The sequence below is a fragment of the Pogoniulus pusillus genome, chromosome 28, assembly GCF_015220805.1.
Source record: "Pogoniulus pusillus isolate bPogPus1 chromosome 28, bPogPus1.pri, whole genome shotgun sequence".
NCBI lineage: Eukaryota > Metazoa > Chordata > Aves > Piciformes > Lybiidae > Pogoniulus > Pogoniulus pusillus.
This window is the reverse complement of record NC_087291.1, coordinates 18,005,898-18,033,018: the sequence shown is the minus strand read 5'-3', so window position 1 is coordinate 18,033,018 and position 27,121 is coordinate 18,005,898. Positions and strand designations below refer to the sequence as shown.

Sequence of the window (27,121 nt, the reverse complement as noted above, 5' to 3'; positions counted from 1 at the left end):
CATGCAGATTCTTGGAATCTACCAGGATGGGAATTCCTGAGGCAGCTTTCCCTTCTGTGGAAACACTGACCTCTATCATCCCCATGGCTGCTTCATTTCTATGCTGATAGTGCCCATGGGAAAGATTGGACTGAAGCTGGCCAAGGGTGTCAGAAGTCAACAGTGGCAGAACAAGACCGCACAGAGCAATTTTCTTTTGAAGGAAAAGAATCCAGCTCTGGAGCCCCTATTACAGGAGGGACGTGGAGATGCTGGAGAGTGTCCAGAGCAGGGCCAGGAGGATGCTCAAAGGCTGCAGCAGCTCTGCTATGAGGACAGGCTGAAAGAGTTGGGGCTATGCAGTCTGGAGGAGGCTCCCAGGTGACCCTATTGTGGCCTTCCAGTATCTGAAAGGGGTCTACAAAAAAGCTGGGGAGGTACTTTTGAGGCTCTCAGGGAGTGACAGGACTGGGGGGAATGGAGCAAAGCTGGAGATGGAGAGATTCAGACTGGCTGTGAGGAGGAAGATGTTGAGCAGGAGAGTGGTGAGAGGCTGGCATGGGTTGTCCATGAAGGTGGTTGAGGCCCCATGGCTGGAGGTGTTTAAGGCCAGGCTGGCTGAGGCTGTGAGCAGTCTGCTCTAGGGTAGGGTGTCCCTGGGCATGGCAGGGGGGTTGGAACTGGCTGATCCTTGTGCTCCCTTCCAACCCTGACTGATTCTATGATTCTGTGAAACTGAGCTGGAAAGTGTTGATGCTTGATCTACCATGGAGTTATCTACCACCGGTAGCACAGACTGCAGCTTGTAACTCACAAGTGGGGATGGCATAGCCTGGGACGGCAGAGTATCAACCCCAGCTGTCTGCCTGGCACCCAGCACACAAAAGACCAAGCTGTTTGTCAGACAGCTGTGGAATCACTGCCTCTTACTGCCACCGGCAACGGCTGACAGCAGCATCCTCTGAATGGGGTTCAGATCCTTCACTGGGCTCTCAGCCATCCAGAAAAGGGGTGTCAGGACAAAGCACTGGGGATGGAACCTCCTCTGCCATCCCCAGCTGTGCTATCTCTACTTGCAAACTGGGCTGTGAGCAGCACTAGTGCCAGAGAGCGACTGCAGCTGTAACGGCGATGGGGTGAGGAGAAGCATCGGACACCCTGCACGGACACACCCTGCACGGACACACCCTGCACGGACACACCCTGCACCTACGCTTTGCACATGCCTGACGCAGAACAATGCACACGGAGCAACGCATGTGCCTGTAAGAGACCTATGTTAATTGAGGGTCTGCTCTGGTTTACTGCCTCACTGTGACACCGGCACCGATGCAGCTGCAAGCCCTTCCTAAGCGGTGCTAAAGAGCCCTGAGATGGTGCCCTGCAGTGCTCCGTGCAGTCACCCACGGACTCCAGCACTGCCACTCCGGGAGGACCGGCGGTAGCAACCTCGTTTATAGGCGTTCAAAGTAAATGACAGTCGATGTCACACACCTTTAAAGAGCAAATAATTTAATGTTTCTGATGGCTTTGTAGCGAGCAAACCGAACTCGTTATCCACACCGGCACACTTCCCAGGGCCGACGCTTCTGACGGTCAGGCAATGCTCGTGTGAAGCCCTCACCGGATCTGCTCTGAGAGGCTGAGGTCTGCAGGACTTTCCTCTGCGCCTGTAAGCCAAAGACCCAAGAGGTTTTCATCTGGTTTTGCCCAGCTTTCCCCCCGGCAAATGCCGCAGCACACCGCCCGGGTTGCAGGCCCCTTCCTCGGGAGAGCTCCCGGCCAGGGTCGCGGCCCGCACGCCGAGCGCAGGCCCGGGGCGCGGAGGGCTGGGCACGGCCTTTCGCTCCCCACCGGAGCCCGCGGCTGGCCGGAGCCTTGCCGAAGCCTTACCGAAGCTGCTGAGGCGAACCGTGCACCCTGGCGCCTCGGCAGCCTCCCCTGGCCTTGCCCGTTCTGCCGAGCGGCTCCCGCCGCGGCCGGCCCGCTCCTGCACCTGGCGAGGCTCGGCCCAGCGCCCAGCCCGGCCTGCAGCACCGCCGCCACCATCGCCGCGGCCGGCAGCCCCTGCCTGCCTGCCTGCCTTCTGCCGGCGGCAGAGCGGCGCTTAACTGCCTGCTGGCCAGGGCTGCAGCTCCGCTACCCGGCGGGCACCACCCCGCGCCCGTGTGTCCGTGTCCGTGTCCCCGGGCACCTCCCGCCTCGGCCTCGCGCTCGAGCGGCCGCGCCGCAGAGACTGCCCCTGGCGGGACACGGCCGCGGCAGCTGCGCCCAGCCCCCGCCCGCCCGGCGCTGCCCCGCACCTTGCGTGAGAGCACGGGCGGGACTCGGGACGGGGCGCAGGGCCCGCCGCGCCGCGCCGCCGGGGGCTGGTCCCTCGCTGCGGGGCGGGAGGGTGTGGCGGTGGAAGCAGAGGCAGCGGCCCCACCGCCGAAACCGTTCCGCATCCCGCCTGCTGGTGCCGCCCCCAGTATGGCGACACTGTAGAGGAGCGGCTGCGCCGGGGTGGCCGCCCCCTCCCGCCTCCCTCGGCACAGGCACGGCGCGCCGCGGGTGAGCGAGCGGCCTCGGCGGCGCTGCTGCCGCCGTCGCTCCTCACAGGGCTCAGTGGCGGCGGCGGAGGAGCAGGATGGCGGCGACGGGCGCGGCGGCGTCGGATGCGGCGGCAGCAGCAGCAGCAGCGGCGGCGGCGGGGCCGAGCGGCCACGCGGCGGGAGCCAGCACCGTCCCGAGCAGCTCACGGCGGCGCCTCAGACCCGCAGGTAGCGGCCGCGCCGGGGCCGCCAGCTGAGCCGGCTACCGGCGGGCGGCTCTTCCCTCGCGACACCGACCCACCGGGCGACCCGTTCCCCTGCTCCGGAGCGTCCTCTTCTCCTTCCCAACCGCGACCCGCACCTCGGATCGCCCCCGCCGGAGCCGGACTCCACCGCTCCCCAGCGCCGCGAGGCAGGCGGTCGCGAAGGGCGCCGGGCAGCGCCGGTCGGCGGCGGGACCATGGGCGCGAAGCAGAGCAGCCCCACCGCCGCCAACGGCCGCACCCGGGCGTACTCGGGCGGGGATCTACCTTCCTCCAGTAGCAGTAGCAGCGGCGGCGCTAACGGGACCGGCGGGCGCTCGGCAGGCGCCGGCGGGCGGTACTCGCACCTGGCGGCGGCGCCTCATGCAGCTCCCGGCGGCGCGGCGGCGGCGGCAGGAGGAGCGGCGGCGGCGGGGAGTGCCGCGGGAACGGCTACCCGGAGCCGGTCCTTAGGAGGTGCCGCCGCCCCCGGTGCCCGGGCCGCGCAGTCCGCCTTCAACATCCCCCACAGCAGCGGCCCTTACGGCTCGCAGGACTCAGTCAGCAGCACTCCGGAGGAGGGCGGCCGGGAGCGGCCCGCGGGGGGCGGCAGCGGCGGCTCCTCCGGCGGGCCCCGGCTGGTGATCGGCTCGCTGCCTGCCCACCTCTCGCCGCACCTGTTCGGAGGTAAGGGCCGGCCAGGGAGCGGGCGCGGCGGGCGGGCTGCGCGGCCTCTCCCGGAGCTAGGGCTCTGGGCTGGGCGGAAGGGTCCTTAGGGGGGGTTCCTCCTGCGGGTCTCGGCCCGCGGTGGGGCGGGGGATGAGCCAGCGCTCCGGGCATAACGGCGGCGCTGGAGCCGGGCTTCTCGGGCCCGGCGTCTCCCATTGTTCGGTACGGGAGCTGTGGGAGGGGGGAGCTGAAATGGCACAGACCCCGCGGCTGGGCGGTCGGGAGGGCCGAGGGGAAGCGGTGCAGGCTCCGGCCGGCGGCTGGAGGATCTAAGAGCTGTAATCGCTGCCTGTGTAAATACTCTTGCTTGCTACTTACATAATTAGAGTTTAATTGGATCATGTGCCTCTGCCGTTTGTTCTAAAACAGGACCGAGCCCCTCTTCAGGTACTGACTGATGCGGGGCCCATGCTTATTCCTCCTTCTGTCTTCTTAGATTCGCGGTTCTGAAAGTCGAGTCAGATAAATGGAAGCTAAATTCAGTTCCTTTGTTTCCCCCCAAGAGATGAGCCGAGCTGGGTAGCTTGCAGCACCGGCACCTTGGAGTCTTAGGGATGCCCTCGTCTGCTCTGGAGGCAGGAGAAAGACTCCCAACCTTTGACATTAACGAGGGAGCTGAGGCCCCTCAGAGGCATCTTAGACATGGAGCAAGCTGCCATAGACTTCTTTTGTCTCTCCTGGGGTTTTGCGATGAGTAGGGCTGGCGTAGGGCTTGTGTTTTACCTCCTGCAAGTCGCCAGCTGCGCTCAGAGGTGCTGCCTGCTTTCAGTATGCTTATTCTAAAGGTCATTCTTTGTACAAGTCAAATGTCAAGGTGCAAGGTGACTTTTAAAATGGATTCATTCTCTTGGTAATTCTAATACGTGTGTATATCATAACTTGTCTAAACACTAATCAGCTTCTCCAAAAGCTATCTGAGCAAGGAGAAGGCTAAGGTAAATTCCTGCCTTTCGGTGTTCTAGTTAACCTCTTTGTGAATGCTGTTGGTAGCAGGCTGAGTTCTTCCTGTGAAGCAGTCTGGGTTTAGCCAAAGCAGAGCTCTCTTCAGCTCAGCCCTTGGAGGGTTTCTGTCCCATGGTGGTGACCTGAAGACAGCAGAGCTGTTACTTCCTAGATCTGAAAGCGCCTCCCCCCAGCACAGTGGTTGAACATTAACAGAAAGCTGTCAGACCCTGTTCTGATGAAGGCATATTTGCCCTGAAGAAAGAGCATACAGCCGTGCTCGCAGCAGCAGGCAGCTCGGGAGCAGGGCTTTGTTGTCAGCCTGCTTATTGCACTGTCAGTGTGGTCTGGGGGGGAAGAAGGTGCCTGCGTTTCCTTTCGCGGTGGAAGGATGCCCTGCCACTCTGCTAGGCGCAGGGGAATCACTGAGCATGTAGCCAGGTAAAAGCTCAAAGGTAAAACATTCCTTTTTTCCCCCTTCTTGCTTAAACATTGTCTTGCAACCTGCTTTGCTTCCAGGAGAGACTGGGTTAGATGTAACTGCTGTGATAAGGATCAATAACCGTAGGAAACTTTATTCAGATGCAGGAAGGTCTCTTCAGAGTGACTCTGAATTTCTGTGGCCTGTAGTAATCTTTTAATTGCTGTAGTACACCAGGGCTTGTCTTTTGCAGGTTTCTGAAACTGGCATGCTAAAGAGGATGTAAGCTGTGATGGTGCAGAGCTGGTTGCTTTCCCCAGCCAGGGGTACAGTCTCCTCCTCTGCTGACTAACAAATAAGGAATGCTGTATGTTAGGGGTTGGGTAGTAAGTGTCAAGATAAACTCTCCTTATGTGGTCACAGGGTGGTTAGGAGCCTGCTTGGCTTTCCTGCAAATCTCACTGTTTCTGATCAGCTCAAGTACCTGTTCAGTGATAAGGCTGCAACAGCACCTGTGAGCAAGGCCTCACTTGAAACCTTGGGGTTTATTCCATGTCAGTCTGCTCTGACATCAGTGCTGCCTTATACCACCTAACACTGATTCTCAGCACCCTTGTTTGGGTGCTTGCCTTTGTGTTTCCTTGGTTCCATGTCATAACTAGAGGCTTGCAATGAGTGGCCCCACTGGGGGTGATCCATCAGAAGCATCAGCACGGTGAAAAATAACTCAAAGCATTGTTTGTGTCGCGCTGGTAACTAGCTCCAGCTTGTCTAGGTGTGGTATCTGGCATTTATCTTGTGTATCCTAAGCCTGCTTGCAGTCCCCTCCCTTGTTTTGTAACTTGCAAATGAGCTGTATTGTTTTCTTTTTCTCTTGAAAGCTACTGAGATTGGGTTTGAGGCTTAGCATAACAGCTGGATGAGAATCACAGTGAAAGAGAACACAAGAAGGATAACTTCCATGAGTCGAGCTGAATCTCCACCTGTCTGTCCTGGGGTGCCCATCCGTGAGCTGCGGGCGTTGCATTTGTTAGATGGCTGTAATTGATTTGCTGTTAGTGACTTACAGTATTGCCACTTGGACTGAGCAGCTTTGCACGCTGAAGTCCTGTGTAACTCTGAACTCTCTCCTGTAACATGCTCACGCCCCTGCTGTGTTCGGTGACGTGCCCTGAGAGCCAGAAGGAGCAGCCTTGTGTTGTGCGTGGAGGTGGATAGGGAAGTGTGCTCAGCCCTGCCGGGGTGCCTGGCAGGGGAGCAGCAGTCACAGCAGCCTTTCCCGGCCGTCAGGCGCTGACCTCAGCCCGGGACACCTTCGTGATCAAAGTGCAAGGGAGCAAATGCTGCTGTGTGACCTCCTGTCTCCTCTCGGGGAGAGTTCAGGTCACTGGATGGTTGGTCTGGCAACAAGAGAAGTGTGTCTGTGTTTGACCTGCAGGCAGGCTTAGAGCAGGGTGAGACCTGATTTCCTTAAGATCTTGCAGCATTCTGGATGCAGAGGTCAAATCTTGATGTGACCGTCCAGTGTCCCTTGTCACACGGAGCCCAGCTCCAGCTTCCTTGGAGGTGAGGATGCTGTTAGTGGGGATCCTGAGCAGCAGTCTCCTGCTCTGTCCCTCAGTGAATGGGATTTTCCCTCTCTCTAGCCCCAAAGTAAATATTTTTCTTTCAAGAACAAGGTGTAGGAGGGTTTGCCCTAGATCCACAGCTTTTCCTCTGTGTTTTTAGGCCATAGGAATTCTTGCCCAGCCTGTTGGTGCTTGCAGCTTACTGTATCAGCTGCAGATATAGTACAGCTTGGGTTCACAGCAGTTGGTTCAGCTGGAAGTGGACCAGCTTCTAGTTTGCTTTGGGTAACTGCTGTCATGCTACTTCCATCACTTACAATGTGGACAGCTCCTCACAACCTACCTCTGGTGTCCCAATCGTAAGAGGGACACAGAACCGTTGGAGTGAGTCCAGAGGAGGGCCACAAAGATGGTCCAAGGGCTGGACCACCTCTGCTATGAGGATAGGCTGAGGCAGATGGGAGAAGAGAAGGCTCTGGGGATGACCTTCCAATAGCTGAAGGGATCCTGCAGGAAGACTGCAGAGGGACTTTTCCTGAGGGTGTCTAGGCACAGGCTAAGGGAGAATGGTTTGGAGCTGAGGCAGAGTAGGGGGAGAGAGGAGCTGAGGCAGAAGTTGTTGAGTGTGAGGGTGGTGAGACTCTGGCCCAGGCTGCCCAGGGAGGCTGTGGCTGCCTGCTGCCTGGAGGTGCTGCAGGCCAGGCTGGGTGAGGCCCTGAGCAGCTGAGTGTAGCTGAGAGGTGTCCCTGGGCAGGGTGGGGAGGCTGGAGCAGAGGAGCTCTGAGCTCCCTTCCAACCTGAACCATTCTGTGTTTGCAGTCCTGCTTCTGGATGGTCACAGCAGGGAGAGTTCTTGGTGGAAATATTTAATACACATCATCCTTCTGATGTTCACATTTACATCTCTTCTTGGGATGTTGTTGGAAGACAGGAATAAAGGTTGTGCTTTTTTTCTTGTCTTTAAATGTCTGTTGGGAAAGAATATGTAAAGATTCAGCTGAAGATAGCAGAGATGCTACCTCTTGAGTCTTCTTCATCCAAACTGCCTGACCAGAGACCATACACACTATTACAGGATGTCTCCTGTTCCATACCACTGTATACAATTTGGTATGATATATTTGTAGAGAGGCTCCTAAACACATGGTGTGGTCAGGTACAGCTGCTGACAGCTTTTACAACGTGGAGGCATAATTTGAAGAGCAAGTTGTGTCTTTTCAGCTTTACTGGGAGAAGGAAATTGGTTACATTCATCTCATGCTGAATAATGGTCAGGCTTTTTTACTGCAGGGCATTAACGGTGCAGGATTTATGGCCAGCTGCTGTGTGTCCATAACACAGGGTGGATGGATGGAACCTTGTAGGTTTGTTATAGAAGCATTGGTGTGTAATAGTAGCTGGTAAAATGGTGAGGGAATTCATAGATTCATGGAATGGTTTAGATTGGAAGGGACCTTAAAGGTCATCCAGTTCCAGCCCCCTGCCGTGGGCAGCGACACCTCACACTAAACCAGGTTTGCTCCAAACCTTATCCAGTCTGGCTTTGAACACCTCCACAGAGGGAACATCCATGACCTCCCTGGGCAACCTGTTCCAGCATCTCTCCACCCTCACTGTCATTCTTCATTCTGTAGAATTCATTCCATAGAAGAAGGTCCAGGAAAGCTTTGGGTTGTTGGACTGTGGGAAGTAGCCATCAGTAGGAGAATGATGTGAGGCCTTGGGAAAGAAGGCTTTTAGGTGTACCTCCTTCGGAATTAGGCAGGAGTGTAAGCCCAATGGAAGTGATACATTAGCATGCAAATGCCGCCCTGTCTGGGGAGTGCTGGCGCTGCTCTTGGCTGTTGTGAGCACAAACAAGCCTGGGGGCAGTTTCAGGTAGTTTTGCTGTCACAGTTCGTAGATCTTTGAGGGCGCAGAACAATGCAAGCTGAGGCTGTCTCTGCCCTGGTGTTTGGATTCGTGTTTGCTCACCTGGCTGTGCCAGCGGAACTCAGTCCTGCCCGTGTTTGTCCACACTGGCAGAAGGAGAGCTGCAGCAATGAGGCTGGCTGGAGTCAGCTCAGTGTAGGAGGTTAAAGTGGAAGCCACTCTGAAGGCTGAGAGAAATCCAGACGTGTCTGTGTGCAGGGAGACTGAGCTGAGGCAGAAGTGCACCTCATTTTCTTTGCAGTTATTATACCCCTGGGCTGACGCCAGAGTGAGAGAGGAGTGACTGCTGCAGTCTCTGAAGGCAGGCAGGGGCTGTCTTGGCAATGTCTTGGCATAAGCTCTCCTAAGGGAGGGGACCATCCAACACTGCCACTCACCTGCTCCAGCTCTGACCTTCAGTGCTTGGACAAAGGAGCAAAAAGAACCGTTTGAGTCTTCTGGTAGTGAAGCCCCTGGGAGCCCTCTCTCATTTCCTTCAGTTGGAGACAGGTCTGTGTGATGATGAGAGGCTTGAGGTGCAGGAGTGAAGACTGAGGTGAGTGATAGAGGATCTCTGAAGGGTTTCTTCTCCTTCTCTTGCCTGGTAAACAGAAGGGGGTGGGGGAAGCCAAATAATACAAATGGGAGCACTGCACTTTGGGGAGAAGTGTACTGATCAAAGTTGTGAAGAGAAGGAAGCAGCCCAAGTGCAGTGGCACAGATAAATGTTGCTTTTGGCAACATAATACTTGGTGGAACCTTTGCAGTGCCAGTTCAAACAAAGGCCTTCTTTAATGTCTTCTGAGTCCCTCTCCATCCCCAATACCCTGACAGTGTTCCTCTCCTCATCTTCTCTCACCTAGATGCAGATTGGTCTCCAACAGCCTCCTGAGTCCAATCGATCAATCATAGAATCGATAGGCTTGGGTTGGAAGGGACCTTAGAGATCATCTGCTCCACCCCCCCCACCACAGGCAGGGACACCTTTCTGCTGGATGAAGCTGGGAAGGGGCCTGGAGCACAGCCCTGTGAGGAGAGGCTGAGGGAGCTGGGGGTGTGCAGCCTGCAGCAGAGGAGGCTCAGGGCAGAGCTCATTGCTGTCTGCAGCTGCCTGCAGGGAGGCTGTAGCCAGGTGGGGTTGGGCTCTGCTGCCAGGCAACCAGCAACAGAACAAGGGGACACAGCCTCAAGCTGTGCCAGGGGAAGTCTGGGCTGGATGTTAGGAGGAAGTTGTTGTCAGAGAGAGTGATTGGCATTGGAATGGGCTGCCCAGGGAGGTGGTGGAGTGGCTGTGGCTGGAGGTGTTGAAGCCAAGCCTGGCTGGGGCACTTAGTGCCATGGTCTGGTTGACTAGGCAGGGCTGGGTGCTAGGTTGGTTTGGGTGAGCCTGGAGATCTCTTCCAACCTGGCTGATTCCATGATTCTACAACTTGGCTCCTCCAGGCCTTGAACATCCCCAGGGAACCACAACCTCCCTGGGTAACCCATTCCAGAGTCTCTGTGCTCTTCAATCCCAGACTCGCTTCTGGTAATTTCTTTGTCTCCTCAAGCAAGCCTTGTGTCACAGCTGGAAAATCAACCCGGCGCTGAAGAGAGGTTGTGCTGTGTGCAATTAGAGCCCTGCTGCTCCTCTTCAGGAGCTGACCTCCCTGGGTGTCTGCTGCTGCTTCATCTCCTGTGCCTGAAAGCCAGAGCCCACTGCAGGCTGCGAGCAGTCCCCAAAGGGTGGGTGTGCTGCATACCACTGTGGGTATTTTTAGTAGCCTGTGTTTGCTGAGTGACTTAGTGTGCTATAAATACCCACTTCTCCTCTGGCATGCACTTTGCACGTCTTCTAGTAACTCATCATAAATTCACCTAAGAAGAAGGGCAGGAAAAAATGAGCTGGTAGGATTTATTTGGCTTTCCATACAAAGTGGCATTTATAGAGAGCAATTATTTAGCAACATTTGAACTGTAAATGGGTTTTAAAACTAATGGGTTTCCAAAACACTTCCTCATCAGGCTACCATAATTAGCCTCTCTGTCAGATTGATTTATACTGTAGCTTCATGATGGCTTTAACCGTGGAAGGTGGAGTTTTAGCTATCATCTGTTAGTTGAGCATCTGAAGTAGCATCAGAAGTAGTAAATTACATTGATACTTTTATGTCAGCACTAGCAGGTTGCCTAAGCATAGACTCATAGAATGATTTGGGTTGGAAGGGATCTTAAAGACTTTAAAGTCTGGAGAGGAGAAGGCTCTGAGGTGACCTTTCAGTATCTGGAGGGGGGTACAAGAAAGCTGGGGAGGGACTTTTTGGGTTGTCAGATAGTGACAGGACTGGGGAGAATGAAACAAAGCTGGAAATGGGGAGATTCAGACTGGATGTTAGGAAGAAGTTCTTCAGCATGAGGATGGTGAGACCCTGAGAGAGCTTGCCCAGAGAGGTGGTTGAGGCTCCATACCTGGAGGTTTAAGGCCAGGCTGGATGAAGCTCTGGACAGCCTGATCTGGTGTGAGGTGTCCCTGCCCATGGCAGAGGGGTTGGAACTGGCTGATCCTTGTGGTCCCTTCCAACCCTGACTGATTCTGTGATCATCCAGTTCCACCCTCCACCTTCCACCTGATCACATTGCTCAGAGAACTATCCCACCTGGCCTTGAAGACTTCCAGGGAGGAGAGTTCTTTACTAAAAACTTTGATATCCTTCTAAAAGAAGGTTTTGTGTAGGGTTGAAGCAGTGATCAAAGCACATGCTGCAAGACTCACCTATGTGCATGCACATAGGCTATGCTGTGGGGAAAATGGAGCTTCAGGTTTATTCTCCTGGCTGGTTTTCCCCCTTTAAAGTATAGGTGTGTAGGCATTTGCTTGAGTTGAAGTGTAATTAGGGCAATTAAGATGGCTTTTAAAAGTATTAGGAGTCAATGCAAAAAGAGGAGGGACAGTAAAATACAGGTTTATCTGTCCCAGTTTTGAATTTGACACAAAACTGAAGGAAGTGCTCTTGCCGAGTTGCACTGAGCACAGCCTGACTGCAGTTGCTGTGTCCTGCTAAAATCAAGACTCCCAAAGTGTACATGAAGAGATGTGGCCTTCATGGAGGGAATTTCAGGTGGGTGAAGCTTTCCATGTGCACCGTAAGAAGGGTCTGCTTAGGAGTGCTTGCTGCAGATGGCCTGAGCAACTACATGAAGGGAGGCTGTAGCCAGGTGGGGCTGAGCTCTGCTGCCAGGCAACCAGCAACAGAACAAGGGGACACAGCCTCAAGCTGTGCCAGGGCAGGTCTAGGCTGGATGTTAGAAGGAAGTTGTTGGCAGAGAGAGTGATTGGCATTGGAATGGGCTGCCCAGGGAGGTGGTGGAGTCTATGTGGCTGGAGGTGTTGCAGCCAAGCCTGGCTGGGGCACTTAGTGCCATGGTCTGGTTGGTTGGGCAGGGCTGGGTGCTAGGTTGGGCTGGCTGAGCTTGGAGCTCTCCCCCAGCCTGGCTGGTTCTATGATTCTGTTTGGAGAATTCTTTTGTAACAAACTCTGAGCCAGTGTGGTGATGTTCGCCCAGCAGACCTACTGAAGAAACTGCCTCCCTGCTGAGGATTCTAGATTCTAGTTGGTCCTTTCCAACCCAAATCATTCTATGATTCTATGGTGCTGATTGTCTTTGGTCCTGTCGTTTTCAGCCCTTTGCACATCTTGGACTCCCTGGGACAATACCATCCCTGCCACTGTGCCCTGAGTTTTCTTTGCACTAACATGTTGAAAAGCTGACAGATGTCCAAGAAGCAGAAGGTTAACCTCTGTCCCAGAGCCTTGAACTCTGCCCAGAATGGGAATGCACAGGGAGCTGTGCTGGCCCAGGGCTTTTCCAGCCCCTCAGGCTGTCATCTTGTGGCACACCAAAGCTGTGTGTGCAGGCCTGCAGGAGAGCCTCTCTTGTGTTTTAATTGGAGACTTCCCTTTCTCCTGGAAAGACACAATTGTGGCTACTGGCTTTACACTGGACTTTAACTCCATTGTCCTGGTTTCTGTAGCAAGCATTTAGTGTTAATGGAGGAATAATGCTTAAGAGAAACACTCTGAGACAGTTAATTACTCCTGTATCAATGAGAAGCAGTTTTCATGACATCATTTATTTTAGGGTATCTATTTTTAAGTATTTTCTTGTCTTCAGTCTTCTAACTTTCACTTCCCCAGACTTGAACACTGCAATGGAAGTTTGCCTTTCCATTAGCAGTGTTTCTGAGGGGCACACAAGTTAAAACTGCTTGAACTTGCTTCCTCAAAGACCTCACCAGTTACATCTGCTGGACACGGAGCAGGTGGCAGCACAGCCTGGCACCTAGATGGCACAGACTGAACTCGAACCCTCTCAGCTTTGAGTTGTGCCTTGCAGGTTTGTCAGGTCACAGAATGACACGCTGCCAGGTGTGAAATTGCATACAGAAACAGGAGAGGAAGTAGAGTTTTGAGCCAGCACCTTGCTTATCCTTGCCTTTTCCCCGATGTGGTTTGTCTGATGCATTTAGCCTTGTGTCCCTCCAGGCAGCAATGATAACTGTACCAGCTGCAATGTTTTTGGGCTCTTGGGACAGCTCAGACAGCTGAGGACAGATTTGCCTGAGCCAGAGAGGCTTGCATGTGCAGAACTTTTGGTACACCTACAAATCTACCTGGAGTGGCCTAATCCAGTTTGTCAGGAAGCATCAGAAGTTGACGAGGTCCTGCTGAAGGAGAGGACCTCCTTATGTAACCTCCACACCTTCTGTCACCCGAGCATCCATGTCTCTAAGTTGTTGGATCTGTAGCCCACTGCAGAAAGTCCTAAATGGGAAGCTAATTCTGGTGGTGCTTTCCTCACCCTCACCTCAGTGCATGGTGCAGCTACAGAGGGCAGTTGACCACCACATGGATTTGCCCACAGAGGGGCCAGGATAGAAGGCAGATGCTGTGTCAGCCCTTCCAGCCAGTTATCACTGCAAGCAGTACTCAAACACTGCATTTTGCTTTCTCACAGTGTGCTGGGCAACCACAGGCCTCGCTCTGACACTCTGAATGACTTTCAGAACTGGTCCAGGTTAGTAGGCATACAGTAACTTTGCACAGAATGTTAGGGGTTGATCCAGAGATCGTCCAGTCCAACCCCCCTGCCAGAGCAGGATCACTCAGGGCAGGTCACAGGAACACATCCAGGTGGGTTTTGAACATTTGCAGAGAAGGAGACTCGACCACCCTCCTGGGCAGCCTGCTCCAGGGCTCTGCCACTCTCACAGTGAAAATATTTTCCCTCCTGTTCCCATGGCACCTCCTCTGCTCCAGCTTGCAGCCATTGCCCCTTGTCCTGTCATTGGGTATCCCCGAGCAGAGCCTGGCTGCATCCTCCCAGTGCTGCCTTGCACATCTTTGGCAGCAGGACTGAAGGCAGCCCTCAGGCTCTTCTGCTCCAAACTTTACAGAGAAGGGCTTACAAGAGCAGATTGAATTCTAATGAATGATGTGTGGGTGAAAGTCTCTTTGTTGAGGATTGTAGCACGTGAAAAGGACCTTGAGGTTGACAGTTGCCTCCTGGCCCTGGAATGTGGGAACAGCTGGGCTTAGCCCTCTGGGAGCAGATGCTGTTCATCTATTATTTCTTAACTTCTTGATTGAGAATAATCTGCTTCCTTGGGGCTTTTCTTTTGACAGATAACTTTTCCATTGGAAAACTTCCTAATGAGCAAATTACTCCTAACTATTTCACAACAGATTCCCAGTCGATGCATGCTTATTAGCAGGTAGTTCTTCATCACCATCAGGAGGGGCTTTTTTCTTGCTGAGTGTCCTCAGCTCTTTCAGGGGACTGGATACAATTTCAGCAGCATCTATGGCCTTGAAGCATATCCCAAAGGGCCTTTATTGCACTGTTATGCTTTAGCATCCCTCAGGTTTTGTGTCTGCTGGCTTTGAATGAGGCAGGTGGAGAGGTCTGATTTGCAAGATGTGCCTGTCAAAAAAGGGGCAGGGTGGTAATGACGCAGATGACGTTTGACATTAAAGTAACTCTCTCAGAAACCTGAAGTTGCTGTTTTCTGCCTGGCCAGATTCAGGACGATAGGTGGAAAAGAGGACTCGTTAAAACCAGAGCTATGTGGTGTTACTCTTTGTGTTAGCTGCTAAACTCGAGGGTGCTTCTTCCTGTGGAGACAAGAAAAGCCAGCTGCAGTGATTCTTCAAAACCCCGAGCATCTGTTGGGGCCATGAGCAGCCTCTCTGTGACACAGACAGAAGTGCAGCCGCGACCGTGTGCATCAGTGCTGCGGGGGGGAGGGGGGAAGGATCTCGAGGTGCTTCTGCACTTGCGTGAACCTCATCGTTCTCCCTGCAGACTGAAATTAGTACCGCGGTGTCTTTAAGCTCTGAATCCTGCCTAAAGACCCAGAGCGAAACCTGCTAGCAGAGCTGGATTCTGGGCTGGCTGCCTCTCGTCACAGGAGCTCTGTTTGTGTCGTTGCCGTGGTATTTGGCTAACTGCGCTCATTAGTCTGTCGTTAAGCCCCTTGTTCATCAGGGCAGCCCGCTCGGTGCTCGCTGTGCTCTGCCGGAGCCAAGGCGAGGGGAGCGCAGAGGCCGCTCAGGGCGGAGACAGTTCAGCACCCAGGGCCGGACAGCTCCAGGGGCTCCTGCTGCTGCTGTGAGGGTGCCCGGGGAGGCTCCAGGGGCTCCTGCTGCTGCTGTGAGGGTGCCCGGGGGGGCTCTGCTGCTGCTCCAGGGAGGCTCCGAGGGGCTCCCTGCTGCTGCTGTGAGGGTGCCCGGGGGGGCTCTGCTGCTGCTCCAGGGAGGCTCCGAGGGGCTCCCTGCTGCTGCTGTGAGGGTGCCCGGGGGGGGGCTCTGCTGCTGCTCCAGGGAGGCTCCGAGGGGCTCCCTGCTGCTGCTGTGAGGGTGCCCCAGGAGCTCCCTGCTGCTGCTGCCCCGAGGGTGCTCTGAGGATGCCTGCTGCTGCCGCCGCGGGGCTCCGGGGCTCCCTGCTCGGAGGGTGCTCCGGGGGTCCTAGCTGCAGCTCCGGGTGTGGCGGAGCCTGCTGCTGCTTCCGCCGCCGGAGCACCGCTCTGAGCACGTCCTGCCCCCGGTGCTAGCCCCGGGCCCTCTGGGTGAGCCGCTGGCTGCGGTGACAAGACCATGGGTCTGTGATAGCCTCTCCGTAGCCTCGGGTCCCTGCGGCGCAGAAAGCAGCTTTGGCAGGGTGAGAGGAGAGCAGGCAGCCTGCCCCCGAAGGGCTGCTTGTGCGCTGCCCGTGGCTCACAGCCCTGCCGTTCCTCTCTCTTGGTTCTTCTAGAAAGCTCTGCTCTGGGTTCCAGAGGTTCAGTCTTCGTCTCTTTGTGCCCTGGCATCCTAGAGCATAGATCTCTTGCCACAGCCCTGCCAGTCTCGGGTAAGCTGGCTCCCTTGGTCTTAGTTTCCTCTTTGCTGTTTGCTTTTCACGTGGTGTCAGGGCTTTCTGAAGCCAGTTCTCAGCTGCTGTGAAAGGTTTTGTCAGTCTTGTAGTTTCAGCTGGGCTTCTCTGCTTGCTTCCTTCTAGTAAGTGGAAGTAAAAGAAGCAGCAGGTATAGAGATCCCTTCTGTTACCACACTGTAAAGCTGTCTTGATGCTGTGTGACACTGCTTTTTTTTTTCCTTGGCTGAGATGATGATTACAATATTTGACCTCTAAATATTTCCAAGCCTGGAGAAACCTGTGCCGAGCTTGGGATTAGCACTGGAGCGATGCCTGGAGCAGCAGGAGGCTCACCAAAAGGTTAACCTTTCCAAAGAACAGGAGTTTCTTCTCGACAAAAGGTTAAACCCCTGAAAGATTTACAGATGGGTTTGCATCCAGCAGTGCTGAAGTGATGAGATCAGATCAGTCCTGTAGGTGGAGGACAAAGAACAAAACATGTAAATATTTAATTTCGTTTAAGGACTTTCAAAGCCAAGCTGGAAAACACAGGAAGGCTTTGACTTGTGTGGGAAAACAGTTCTAAATGCTTCAGGGGCCTTTCTCACTTCTCTTTCTGACCCTGCTGCAGGCAGCTCTGGGGCTTCACTACTTTTTTCCCTATTGTTAAGTGCAGTTTATTTAAGGTATCATAGAATCATAGAATGGTTTAAGTTGGAAGGGACCTGAAAGATCACAGAATCATAGAATCAGGCAGGTTGGAAGAGAGCTCCAAGCTCATCCAGCCCAACCTAGCACCCAGCCCTGCCCAGTCAACCAGACCATGGCACTAAGTGCCCCAGCCAGGCTTGGCTTCAACACCTCCAGCACAGCCACTCCACCACCTCCCTGGGCAGCCCATTCCAATGCCAATCACTCTCTCTGCCAACAACTTCCTCCTCACATCCAGCCTAGACCTGCCCTGGCACAGCTTGAGGCTGTGTCCCCTTGTTCTGTTGCTGGTTGCCTGGCAGCAGAGCCCAACCCCACCTGGCTACAGCCTCCCTGCAGGCAGCTGCAGACAGCAATGAGCTCTGCCCTGAGCCTCCTCTGCTGCAGGCTGCACACCCCCAGCTCCCTCAGCCTCTCCTCACAGGGCTGTGCTCCAGGCCCCTCCCCAGCCTTGCTGCCCTTCTCTGGGCACCTTCCAGCACCTCAACATCTATTTTGAATTGATCATCCAGTTCCAACCCCCTCACCATAGGCAGGGACACCATTAGTGCTAGGGTAGTAGATGCTTTTTCTCCTACTTACTGTTAGCTTTTTCCAGACATCTTGCAGGATTCTCCATAGGGATGAGAACTGTAAGTAAATATGGTTATTATTTTTTTTAATGCTGAAGACATTTCTGTACACTACCATACCATGAAACCAGCTGCTGGAAGAGCCTCAGCAGCTTTGTTCAGTGTGCCACTGAAAGGAAAGCCACAGGATTTTCTTCCATTCCCTCCCTGCTGGAAGGAGCAGAGTGGATTTCAGGAGGGAAAGCCATCAGATTTGGTGTTTCAGTTGTTGGAATGCATTTGTTTTGGCTTCTAACTGAGCCATGGAAAGGCCATAATTAAACCACATTGGTATTAGAGTTTCCTCAGTGTCCAGGAAAAGCTGTGTTTCCAAATCACTTGCCCCTAACTTATAGAATTCCAAGTTGGAAGGGTGCTGAAGGATGATGAGGCCCAACCTTGCTTAGGAGAAGCCCAGTCTAGACAAGCTGGCCCAGCACCCTGTCCAGCTGTCAGATGTTTCCAGTGCTGAGGACTCCACCACTTGCCTGAGAGGATTTGTGATAGTCCTTGTGAAAAATGTTGCTCTCGTGTCTGATTGGGATCTCCCCAGGAGCAACTTGTACCTCTTACCCCTCATCTTCTCCATCTGACTCCTTCTTAAGAGGGACTCTCTTCTTCACAGCCACCCTATAGGTACTGGAGCACAGTGGTAGGGTCTCCCCTCAGCCTTCTTTCCTCAAGGCTGAACAAACTCAGTTCTCTCAGCCCTTCCTCATATGGCAGCTTCTCAACCCTCAGATGACCTTTGTGTTCCTTCTCTGGAGCCTCTCCAGCCTCTCTGCATACTTCTTGTACAGCAGGAACCAAACCTGGGTGCAGTATTGCAGAGGGAGGGCAGACAAGTGCCGAGTGGTACAGCTTTGCCTCTGCTGGTGCTGCCCTGGATGCAGACCTTTCCATTTGTCCTTGCTGAGCTTTGTCAGGTTGTTAACCTCCCAGCCCATCCAGAACTTCCTGCAGGTGTCTGTCCCTTCTAAAGTGTCCACTCTCCACTCAATTTGGTGTCATCAGCAAGCTTCATCAGGGTACACTTGATCCCTCCTCCAGATCACTCATAAAGATATTGGACGGTATTAGACTTGATATTGATCCCTGGGGGACCCTACCTGTGGCAGATTTAAAAGGAACTGTTTGCCAGCAGCCTCTGGGAGCAAGCAGTTTGTCAGCCAGTGGCCACCCAGCCCACTTGTCTGGACCCTAACTTATAGGTAACTTTGCTGGGTTTAGGTTAGACCTTGGCCATGTAGCTGGCAGCTGTGGCAAGCTGTTGGGTAACTTCCAGGGCTGCATGGCACTTTGCAGTATTACTGTTTTCCTTTTCCTCCTTCAACTTGCTTGGTTGGAGAGGTGATTTGTACCCTGATTTCATTTATAAATCAAGTGATTTGACTGAAGTCACCTTCTAGAAGGTGTCTCTCAGCTATTTTTGCTTCACCCTGCCACCAAGAGGTTTTATCTGGCTCTGGTACCCGAAGGGGCTGCAAGCAGGCTGCAGAGGGACTGTTTGCAAAGGCCTGCAGGGACAGGACCAGGGCAATGGTTTGGAATGAGAGCAGAGCAGATTGAGACTGGAGGTGAGGAACAAGTTGTGCAGCAGGAGGCTGCTGGAGCACTGCCACAGGCTGCCCAGAGAGGTGGTTGAGGCCCCATGGCTGGAGCTCTTGAAGGTGAGGCTGGAGCAGGCTGTGAGCAAGCTGCTGTGGTGGAGGATGTCCCTGCTGAGTGCAGGTTGGACTGGATGCCCTTTGGAGCTCCCTTCCAACCCAAACCATTCCATGATTCTAAATCTGAGGGAGAAATACCCCAAACAAAACCCCATACAACTCTACTTGCTCTACTCTCCCCAGTGAATGAAAGCAGCCCTGTCCTTAGGCTGAATGGTTCCCTGAAGACTTAAGGAGTTGGTGCCCTTCATGGAGGATTTTGGAGAGCTAAAGAGAGAAAAATCTTAGAGTGTAGCAGTGCAGGGCAGGCTGCTGTTGTGCTGAGGTGCTGAAAATGCTGGGCTGTGTGAAAAGCACCAGAGCACAGGCATGCTTTGAAACATTGGCCACTGACTTCCTTCAAACTGTACTTGTAATGAGCTTGATTCTCCTGTCCTGATGAATGCTAAGTGTAAGTCTACTTTTGCTGTCTCACTGAATGTTGCTGTTGGAAATAAATGAAGCATTACTATGTTTACAGTGGAATATCTTAACCTCCTGAGAGCATCCCACATAACAGTTTACCTTTTGGCTCACATTTACTCTTCCCAGTTCTAATCTTGACTATTTTGTACTCTTTTTTTTTTTTTTTTGTCATTGATTTGTTTTCCCCTTTTTTTTTTCTTTGCCACTGCTACCTCTATTTCTGCAGGAACAAGTAGGTTGTTGGTAAGTACTGCAACTCAATCAGACTTTACAAAGTTTTGCCTTAGTGAGGACTTCTTTTTTGGATTTGTTTGGTTTGGTTTTTTTTTCCCTTACCCTCACTTCTTTGGTAAAAACTTTGTAGGCAGCAGACTGAGTGTCTGTAAGCGCTGTGCTTCCTCAGGTCTCCATTCTCACCTCGTCTGTGTAGTAGAGTGATAGTTTCCAGACTTCTCTGAAAGACTTTGTCCTCTGCATGCTTCCCAGCAGCATCATCCTCCGTGCTGTTCTCTCAGATGCTGCCTCCTCCTGGGGCCTGCTCCTTTGTTCCTGTCTGCTGCGTTTCAAGTGCAGTGTTTACTTTGTCTCTCCCATTTCTTTCTTTTGTTGTTGTTTCTCATGAGACCTCCGTCTGCATTTTTTTGGCCACTTTGCCCAGAAGACTCCTCCGTGTCCGATGAGATGCTGGGTTTCACCTGCTCAGTTTAGTCATCCCTGTCAACCATTTCCACATCATCCCTCTCTTCCCTTTTAGCTGTCATGAGTACACTCTCAGCATGGTGTGGTCTCCCTCTCCTCTCTTCCTGTCATGCCTCGTGGAATTTGGATCGGATTTGTTGCATTGTTCAGTCTAAGTTTTCAAGATATTTACACCTGTGCCTTTGGAAACAGTAGGACTTGGATCTTTCTCCTGATCTTGGAGCAGCTCTTCCAGTGCTGCCTCTGAAAGATGTGATTTCTAGGGGCAGCTTTCTCTTTAACCCAAGAATATTTGTGGAAGCAGTGACTGTGTTGATGGTGTGAAGAAGGGGAGGGGAGTGTAGATAGAGTGGTTCCCTGTACTGAAAGGTTGGTATTTGTCTTGCCAAGTTACTCTCCAGGAGAGCCTGCTTCTGGCAGCAGAACAGAATCACAGAGTGTTAGGGTTTGGAAGGGACCTTAAAAGCTCACTCAGTCAACCTCCTCCCCTGCCAGAGCAGGATCAGCTAGAGCAGACCACGGAGGAATGAATGCATCCAGATGGGCTCTGAATATCTCTAGAGAGGGAGGACTGTTACCCGCTCTGGCTTCCCCAGCTCTTGGTGTGAAACACTGAGTGGAGAGCCCTTTTTCAGAGTTTGAGGGAAACAGTCCTCTAGGCAAGGGGAGAAAAATGAGAGAGTGGGAAAATGAAAGAAGAAAGGAAAAAAAGAAAGAGCTGCCAGGTTCAGGAGAGACTGGGGGTGAGAGGGGATTTTTTTCCTCCTTGAGGTGTGGTAGGTAAGTTAAGAAGGCAAAACTCCACTGAGAATGTGTAATGTCTCTGAAGAGTTTTAAGGCATTTTGCTTCCATCAGGATTTCAGACCTCCAAGCTGACTTGCAGTGACTTATTTGTTGTCATCTGGTAATGCAAGACCTAAGCTGCTTTGACAGGTTAATCTTGCCTTGGCACTAAGTACATTTGTGCCCCAAACCCTGGGTCATGCTTTCTCTGTGGCTGATTGGGCTCCAAATTACATCCCACCGTGGCTTAACTGCATGTTCAGACAACTTTGTTGTCTGCTACACAGCTCCACAAGATTCCTCCAAAGGGGCAAGAGCCCCACTTTATTCCCCAGCCTCTGCAGTAGTGCTAAGGTTGCTTTCTTCCCATGCTACTGGAGTTACTCTGCCAGCCTGCCCCAAAAGGGGACCTCACTCTCCTCTCTGCTTGCCATAGATCCAACGATGAGGAGAAGTGAGGGAGAGGAAAAGGTTCTTTCCTTTGTTGCCTTGATTGAGATCTCGGAAGGGAGTCATCTCATCTCTCTGAGAGAGCAAGTGTATGCTCTTGGGTTCTCTGTCCTGCCTCCCTGCCTGGGGAAAGATGCCGTGGAAATCAGTGGTATTCTTCTGGGGAAAGCCTTGTTGCTAGCTGGAGGTTTTGGTCACCACTTGAAAATGCTCTTCCTGAACTTAGTAAGCTAAAACTGAACATCAGCAGGATTTAGGGTGTGGGTGGAACCTTTTTTACATGACACCTGAGGCTTGCTTGTAGCTTTAAATTGGCCAAGTGCAGCTCCCAGCATGAGCTTAAATTCACACTCCTCTGACTTCTGCTTCCTGCGTTCAGCTGAGAAACTTCTGGTATGGATCCGTGCCGGGGAGCTGACATGGCTGAAATGCAGTTAGTGAAGTGGTTAGCTCAAGAGGGAACTAAGAGCTTACAAGTCACTTTCTAACCTTCTCCTTGGTGTGCTTGTCAGTTCAAAAGTGCAAAGACCTGGAGTTTGGGTGGAGGGGCCTTCAGCATTCTCTCATTTGCCTTGGCTACAGAGCCCAGGCTCCTCGGTTGAGGAGCTGGGGAGGTGGCGCTCCCCACACGCACAAGTGGCGCTGGGAAGGGCTTTCCTCCACAGCTTGGCTGCTTGCATCCATCTAAAATCCACTCTGAAAGGCCTATTCCTCCCATAACAGCTGGTTTTGTTGGGGTGTTAGGAGGTGGAGTCAGTCTTTCCCACTTGTGAATTCATCTTCTGCCTTGGAAGGTATTTAAGCGTGGGGCTTTAGAAATCTCTTGAATGGTTGCATTTCTTCTTCTTCAGTTTCTTGAAATGTGCAGCTGCCAGCTGCAGTCCTCCTGTTACTTTTACACTGGTGTTGGACACCTGAAGCTGTGCAGCTGCTGCAGGCTTTGTTTGTGGGTCCTGTTCTATTTCTCCTCTTCTTTCTCTGCTGCTTTACTTTTCAGTGGTCACTACTGAAGATCTCACTTCTCCAAATACCAAGAGCAAAAGAGCTGAAGAAGTTGTGTAGTAAGATTCTCTCTCACACGTTGTTGCCTAGGAGATGTGAAGTATTATCCAAAGATACCTTTAGCTGTTCACAGGCTGCTTCACTGAGATGAGTCTGGGTGTGCTGCTTTGCTTTAGCATGCCCATGCTGGCTTTCTCTGGGCACCAGTCCTCTTGCACACTCTCCTATTGACAGGATGCTGTGCTTCCAGCCTGGTGCTGCTTGTTGCCCTAAGCACTGAAGAACAAGTGCAGGTAGGTAAGCAGCCCTTGGCAGGCTGCTTGTCGGCAGATGCCTGTTCTGAGAGCACGTGTATGCAATGGTTTCTCTTGTCTTATGCCTTCTCTAGCTGGAAATGCAGAATAGCAGAACTTAGAATGCTGGCACGTTGCAGATTTATTTTGGTCTCCTGCTTTCAGTCGGGTTGTGGCAGTGTTCCAGTCGAGACGGGTCCTGCTGAAAGCTGCTTCTGATCAGTCTGATGAAGCCTTTTGCATCAGTGCAGCTTTTATTTGTGTCTGGTTGAATATTGAGCAAAAGGCCCCTCCCTGCTCCTGTGCCAGCCTAATACTGCTTTAGCTTGTTTCCATTCCATGCGCCTCTGTGACGCTGCACTCTGTTGTTTGGAAGCTCTTAGCCATTTTTCTTCCCACCACAAAGCAGGGGTTCCAGAATGAGCCCAGCGTGATTTAGCAAGCATTACACAGAGGTCCAGGGGTTGTTCTTGGTGGATGTTTTTTGTTTGCTTCGCTGTGCACTGGAGTGCAAGTTAAACAGGCTGATGTTTGCAAAGCAAGGCAAACACAGTAAGCTATCAGCTGAGGTTGAAACAGGTATGGGCAGAGGCAGTGGGCACCAGCCTGTCCCTGTGCAGTTTCCAAGCCTGCCAGAGGTGAAAGTTCTGAGTTTGGTAGAGAGATGTGAGAGGGGATTCCTTGGCTACCTGGAGGTTCATTTGCAGAAGACAGTGGAGCCTGCAGGACGTGATGCATTCAATGGAGACCGAGAGAATTCACCTCTCAGGAACTGACTCCTGCAGGTTTAGTTGCTTCAGCCTTTCTGTACCCCCTTGGGGTTTCCCGGTAGCTGCGCTGCTGCTTTCAGTTCTCCCTCGGCTTCCGCTGGGGGCTGGTAGCTTTGAGCCCCGTGCGACTGTCAGTGGCGCAGGCAAGGCTGTGAGATGCTGGGAGCGCCTGAGAGTTTGCCTGCCTGCCTCTTGTGAAGGGCACCTGGAGGTGCGGTTTCTCAGGGGACACTTGCTGCGATGCCAGCTCATCCGAGTGCTGCTTCCACTTTGTGGTGCCAGCGTCTGTGCACACACTGCTTATCTGCACGGCTCAGCCCAAGGAGGCGGGGAGGGAGCAGTTGTGTTTGCCCTGGTGCTGCTTGTCGAAGGCATGTGAGGCTTGGGTCAGGTTATCGCAGTGGTTCCTGGAGCTTGCCGGTGGGAACAAACATGGGCTATAAATGTTGTCAGCCTGCTGGGCAGAGGTACAAAGAGGCTTTGTTCTGCTGGAGTGCTGCGTTGTAAAGTGGGTCAGGGAGCTCTTGCCCTGCGCTGCGAGGAAAGGTGGGGGACGCCAGCTCCTCGGGAGGACCTTGGGCTGCCTGCTGGGCAGCGGCGATCGGCCACCGAGGTGTATTGTGTTTTCAAGCCCAATTGAAACCAGAGGAAATATTGTGTCTGCAGCCAAAATAGTTTGTTCTTTGCGGTCACCAAAGGAGCTGGGAACGGCTGTTTCCTTCCAAAAGGTGGAGCGGGCACCTCTGGGGAGCTGGCTGCGGCCAGGAGCTGGTGATGGCAGCTGAGTGTTGTGCAAAGTCCTCCTCTGTCTGGCCCGGGCCGGTCCCGGGCTGGGTGCAGAGTGGGTTAGAGTAGCTCTGAAGAAAGAGCCGTGGGAGCGTTGGTGGCCGAGCAGCTCCCGGGGGCCAGCAGTGCCCTCGCAGGGCGTGCGGGGCTGCAGCCGGCGGAGTGTGGCTGCTGCACGGCAGTGTCAGCATCTCCAGCTCTAGGCTCTAGGTGGGTAACCAGAACGATTTTCCACAGCTGCCTGTCTTGAAGCATGCTATGAAGTAAAACCATCGTTAGTGCAACCATCAGATTTGCCCAGTCTGACTCTACTGTTTTATTTGGGTTCAGGTGTTCCCTCCAAACGCTCCTGGCATATGCACCTTCTTAATAACAACTCCTCACTTCACCTTAAAGACCTGTGGGTGGTTTTCACTGCCCCCTGTCACTCTCGAGTAGATTCACTGATGGCCCTGGGGAATGAGCTGGGAGGGGTCTGGCCCTTGTTAATGCCTGTCCCAGTGCTTAATTAGCCACCAGCTTCAGTGCTAACTTACTGTAATGGAAACACTTCAAGGGAAAGAATTAGGTGGTCTTTCACATCAAAATACCTTATCAGTTACACCTTATGGAAGCCTCTGAGTAATGCCTGGAGGCTCATAAAGGCTGAGAAGATGCTTACCTTGGGCCAGTTCTGGAAGCAAACTGGGACAACCCAGGTAGGGGTGGTTTGGGGTGCTGATTTGATTTGATTTTAGTCATGCTGAGGTGCAGGCTGTGGCTCAGGGCTCACTGGCAAAGCTTTCTACAAGTGAATTTATCCTTTCAACTTATTTTTTTTACACACCCTCCCCCCAAATGTGTTTGGCTGTTGTATGCTTAGTAACCAGTTTGTAAAGCTGTGAGATGGGGAAGGAGGATTTAAAAGAAGGTGAGAAGAACAATATTTAAACTGAAGTGTAGGACTGACACAAGCAGAAACTGCTATAAAGTGCCTGTGAGTAAAATGAGGAGAATCAGAACTGTGTTTCAACTCAGGAAGTGGTTTCCAGAACATGTTCAGCTGCTGCCCATAGTTACAAGTTGTCTGCTTTGACTTGCTTCTCCTTAGCTGCACTTAAAGAAGTGGAAGTCTTGGTCTTGCTAAATGAAGTGCGCTCCATCTCTCCGGTGCCAATGTGTCAGGTTAGTTGCTTGTTCTGCATCTGGATAATGATTAACAGGAAGGATCAAAATTCTCAGGTGTGAGTAGCTTGGAAGTGGCAGCGTCAAGTCCCTCGTCATCCTTGACTGGCTTGCTTCACTGTGGACCCACAGGGTTAGGAGCACACAAGTAAGAGGCAACCAAGTAAAAGGTGTGGGAGCAAGCCCAGCTGTGGGTGCTGGTGGAAGCAAAGAAGAAGTTGTTCCTTTGCACTGAAGTTTGGATTCTCCTGCTGTGTACAGCCCTGGAGCTGCTTGTGAGCTGTTACACATCGAGATCCCTGTTGGTGGCTTTTTTGTCTGTCACTGGTGTGTTAGTTATCCAGCTTCTCAAAATCAGCCAGGCTTGTGTGTGGGGGCTGTAAAACTCACCCAGCAGATCTTGTCCTTTCACTGGCAGGCTGCTGGCTTGGGTGGTGAGATGGAGGCAAGAACGAGGCAGTTTTGTCATGGACCGTCATAAAGTTGCATCACAATCCAGGCTGTCTGAATTATTCATTACCCCATAGTGCCTCAGGCTGTGACCTCACAAGCTAAACAAAGTCATGCTTGGCTAGGATGAGAGAAGCCAAACAAATTTGGTGCTACAGGAAATCTTAGTGATTTGGTCCTTGAGTTCATGTTTTCCTTGGGCCCCAGAGTGGCAAAAGCTGCTGCAGGTTGTGTGATGAGACCTAAGGCTCAGCTCCTTTGTTTCAGTGCTGCTCCTGGTGAAAACAGAGAGGTTAACTTAGACCTCCTACCCAAGTTCAGACTGGTGGCTACTTTCTCTAGACGTTCCTGTTTTGGCAGAGTCTTACTATCCTCACACTCTTCTTAGCCTTGTTGGGATGGTCTGCATTCAGAGGTGCTGCCCTGTGCAGCAGGCAGCAGAGCAGCTTGCAGAAAGAATGGTCCCATTTGAGCTCTTTGGAAGTCAAGGGAATGAGGTTAATGTAAGAAAGGTCAAATGACAACTGAAAAGGTGCCAGATTATTATTTTGTTTGTTTTCCTTTCTTCTTTTCAATGTGTGCAGAACAGTTTGGGTTGTTTTGCTGGACTGTAGCTGTTTGCCCTCTGGCTGAGTGTACTCACACTTCCCTCTTTCTGTTTCCCCTAGGATTCAAGTGCCCTGTTTGTTCAAAGTTTGTATCTTCTGACGAAATGGACTTACATCTTGTCATGTGTTTGACAAAACCAAGGATAACCTACAATGGTAAGAAAGAAGTAAGCTGATACTTCTTTATTCATCTTAAACGTTAGAGTGATAAGAATCCTTCGCTTAGCCAGGCACTCTGGTAACCAGTTCAGCGGAGTCAAATTCTGTAGAGCTCCTGCTTGGAATTTGATTTTCAAACTGACTTATCTTTCACCCTGCCTGCCAGTGCAGTTCACCATCCTGCTCTTTCTCTGCATAGCAACACTGCTGGCCCTCAAGTGCAGAAATAATTTGAGCTATGAAATCCATTTCAAAGCACTGCACTCAGGAGAATAAATGCCATGGGTTCTTTTCTTGCCTGCCTCTGCTGGTGTTACCATACGTGCAGGTGAGGAGGTTGACTTCATCTGACAGAGGAGGTTTTTGTTTCTCTTTGGTTTGTCTTTTAGAAAATTTAGGATTGAGCTTTTTCCAAGGTCAGTTGTTAGAGATCTGTGTAGGGAGGGATGCTGAGCATCAGGGAGAGACAGTTTAGTCTTCTCACTCAAGAGTCAGTTGGGATGCACTTGGGAGCAGTCAAGGTGGAGCAGGAGGAGGCAAGCTGGCAGAGGTCATGCTCTGGCAGTTATCAGACTGGTGGGCTGTGCACAAATGATGAGCTGGCTGAAATCCTTTGCTTCCTAGATGAGCACACTCAGTTACAAAGGTAACCTCTCTGTGTTCTTTGTGGCATCCATTTGTATCAGGTGGTGCCATGTCTGTTTGCCCTCACTGTTTCTCTGCAGGCTGGAGAAGAGGATTCCAGGAGACCTTGGAATGGCCTTGCAGTGTCTGAAGTGGGCTAGAG

General features: G+C 52.5%; 1 protein-coding gene across 1 annotated transcript in view; it reads left to right on the top strand.

The window, feature by feature from the left end:
• The first annotated feature begins 2,604 nt into the window (after nt 1-2,604).
• ZNRF2 (zinc and ring finger 2) overlaps nt 2,605-27,121 on the top strand; it is a 36,613-nt gene continuing 12,096 nt past the window's right edge. The window contains exons 1-2 of the mRNA XM_064166830.1: nt 2,605-3,442; nt 26,236-26,331. Of these exons, the coding sequence (XP_064022900.1) occupies nt 2,974-3,442; nt 26,236-26,331 (565 nt within the window). The 5' untranslated portion in view covers nt 2,605-2,973. The remainder of the gene's footprint in view (nt 3,443-26,235; nt 26,332-27,121) is intronic.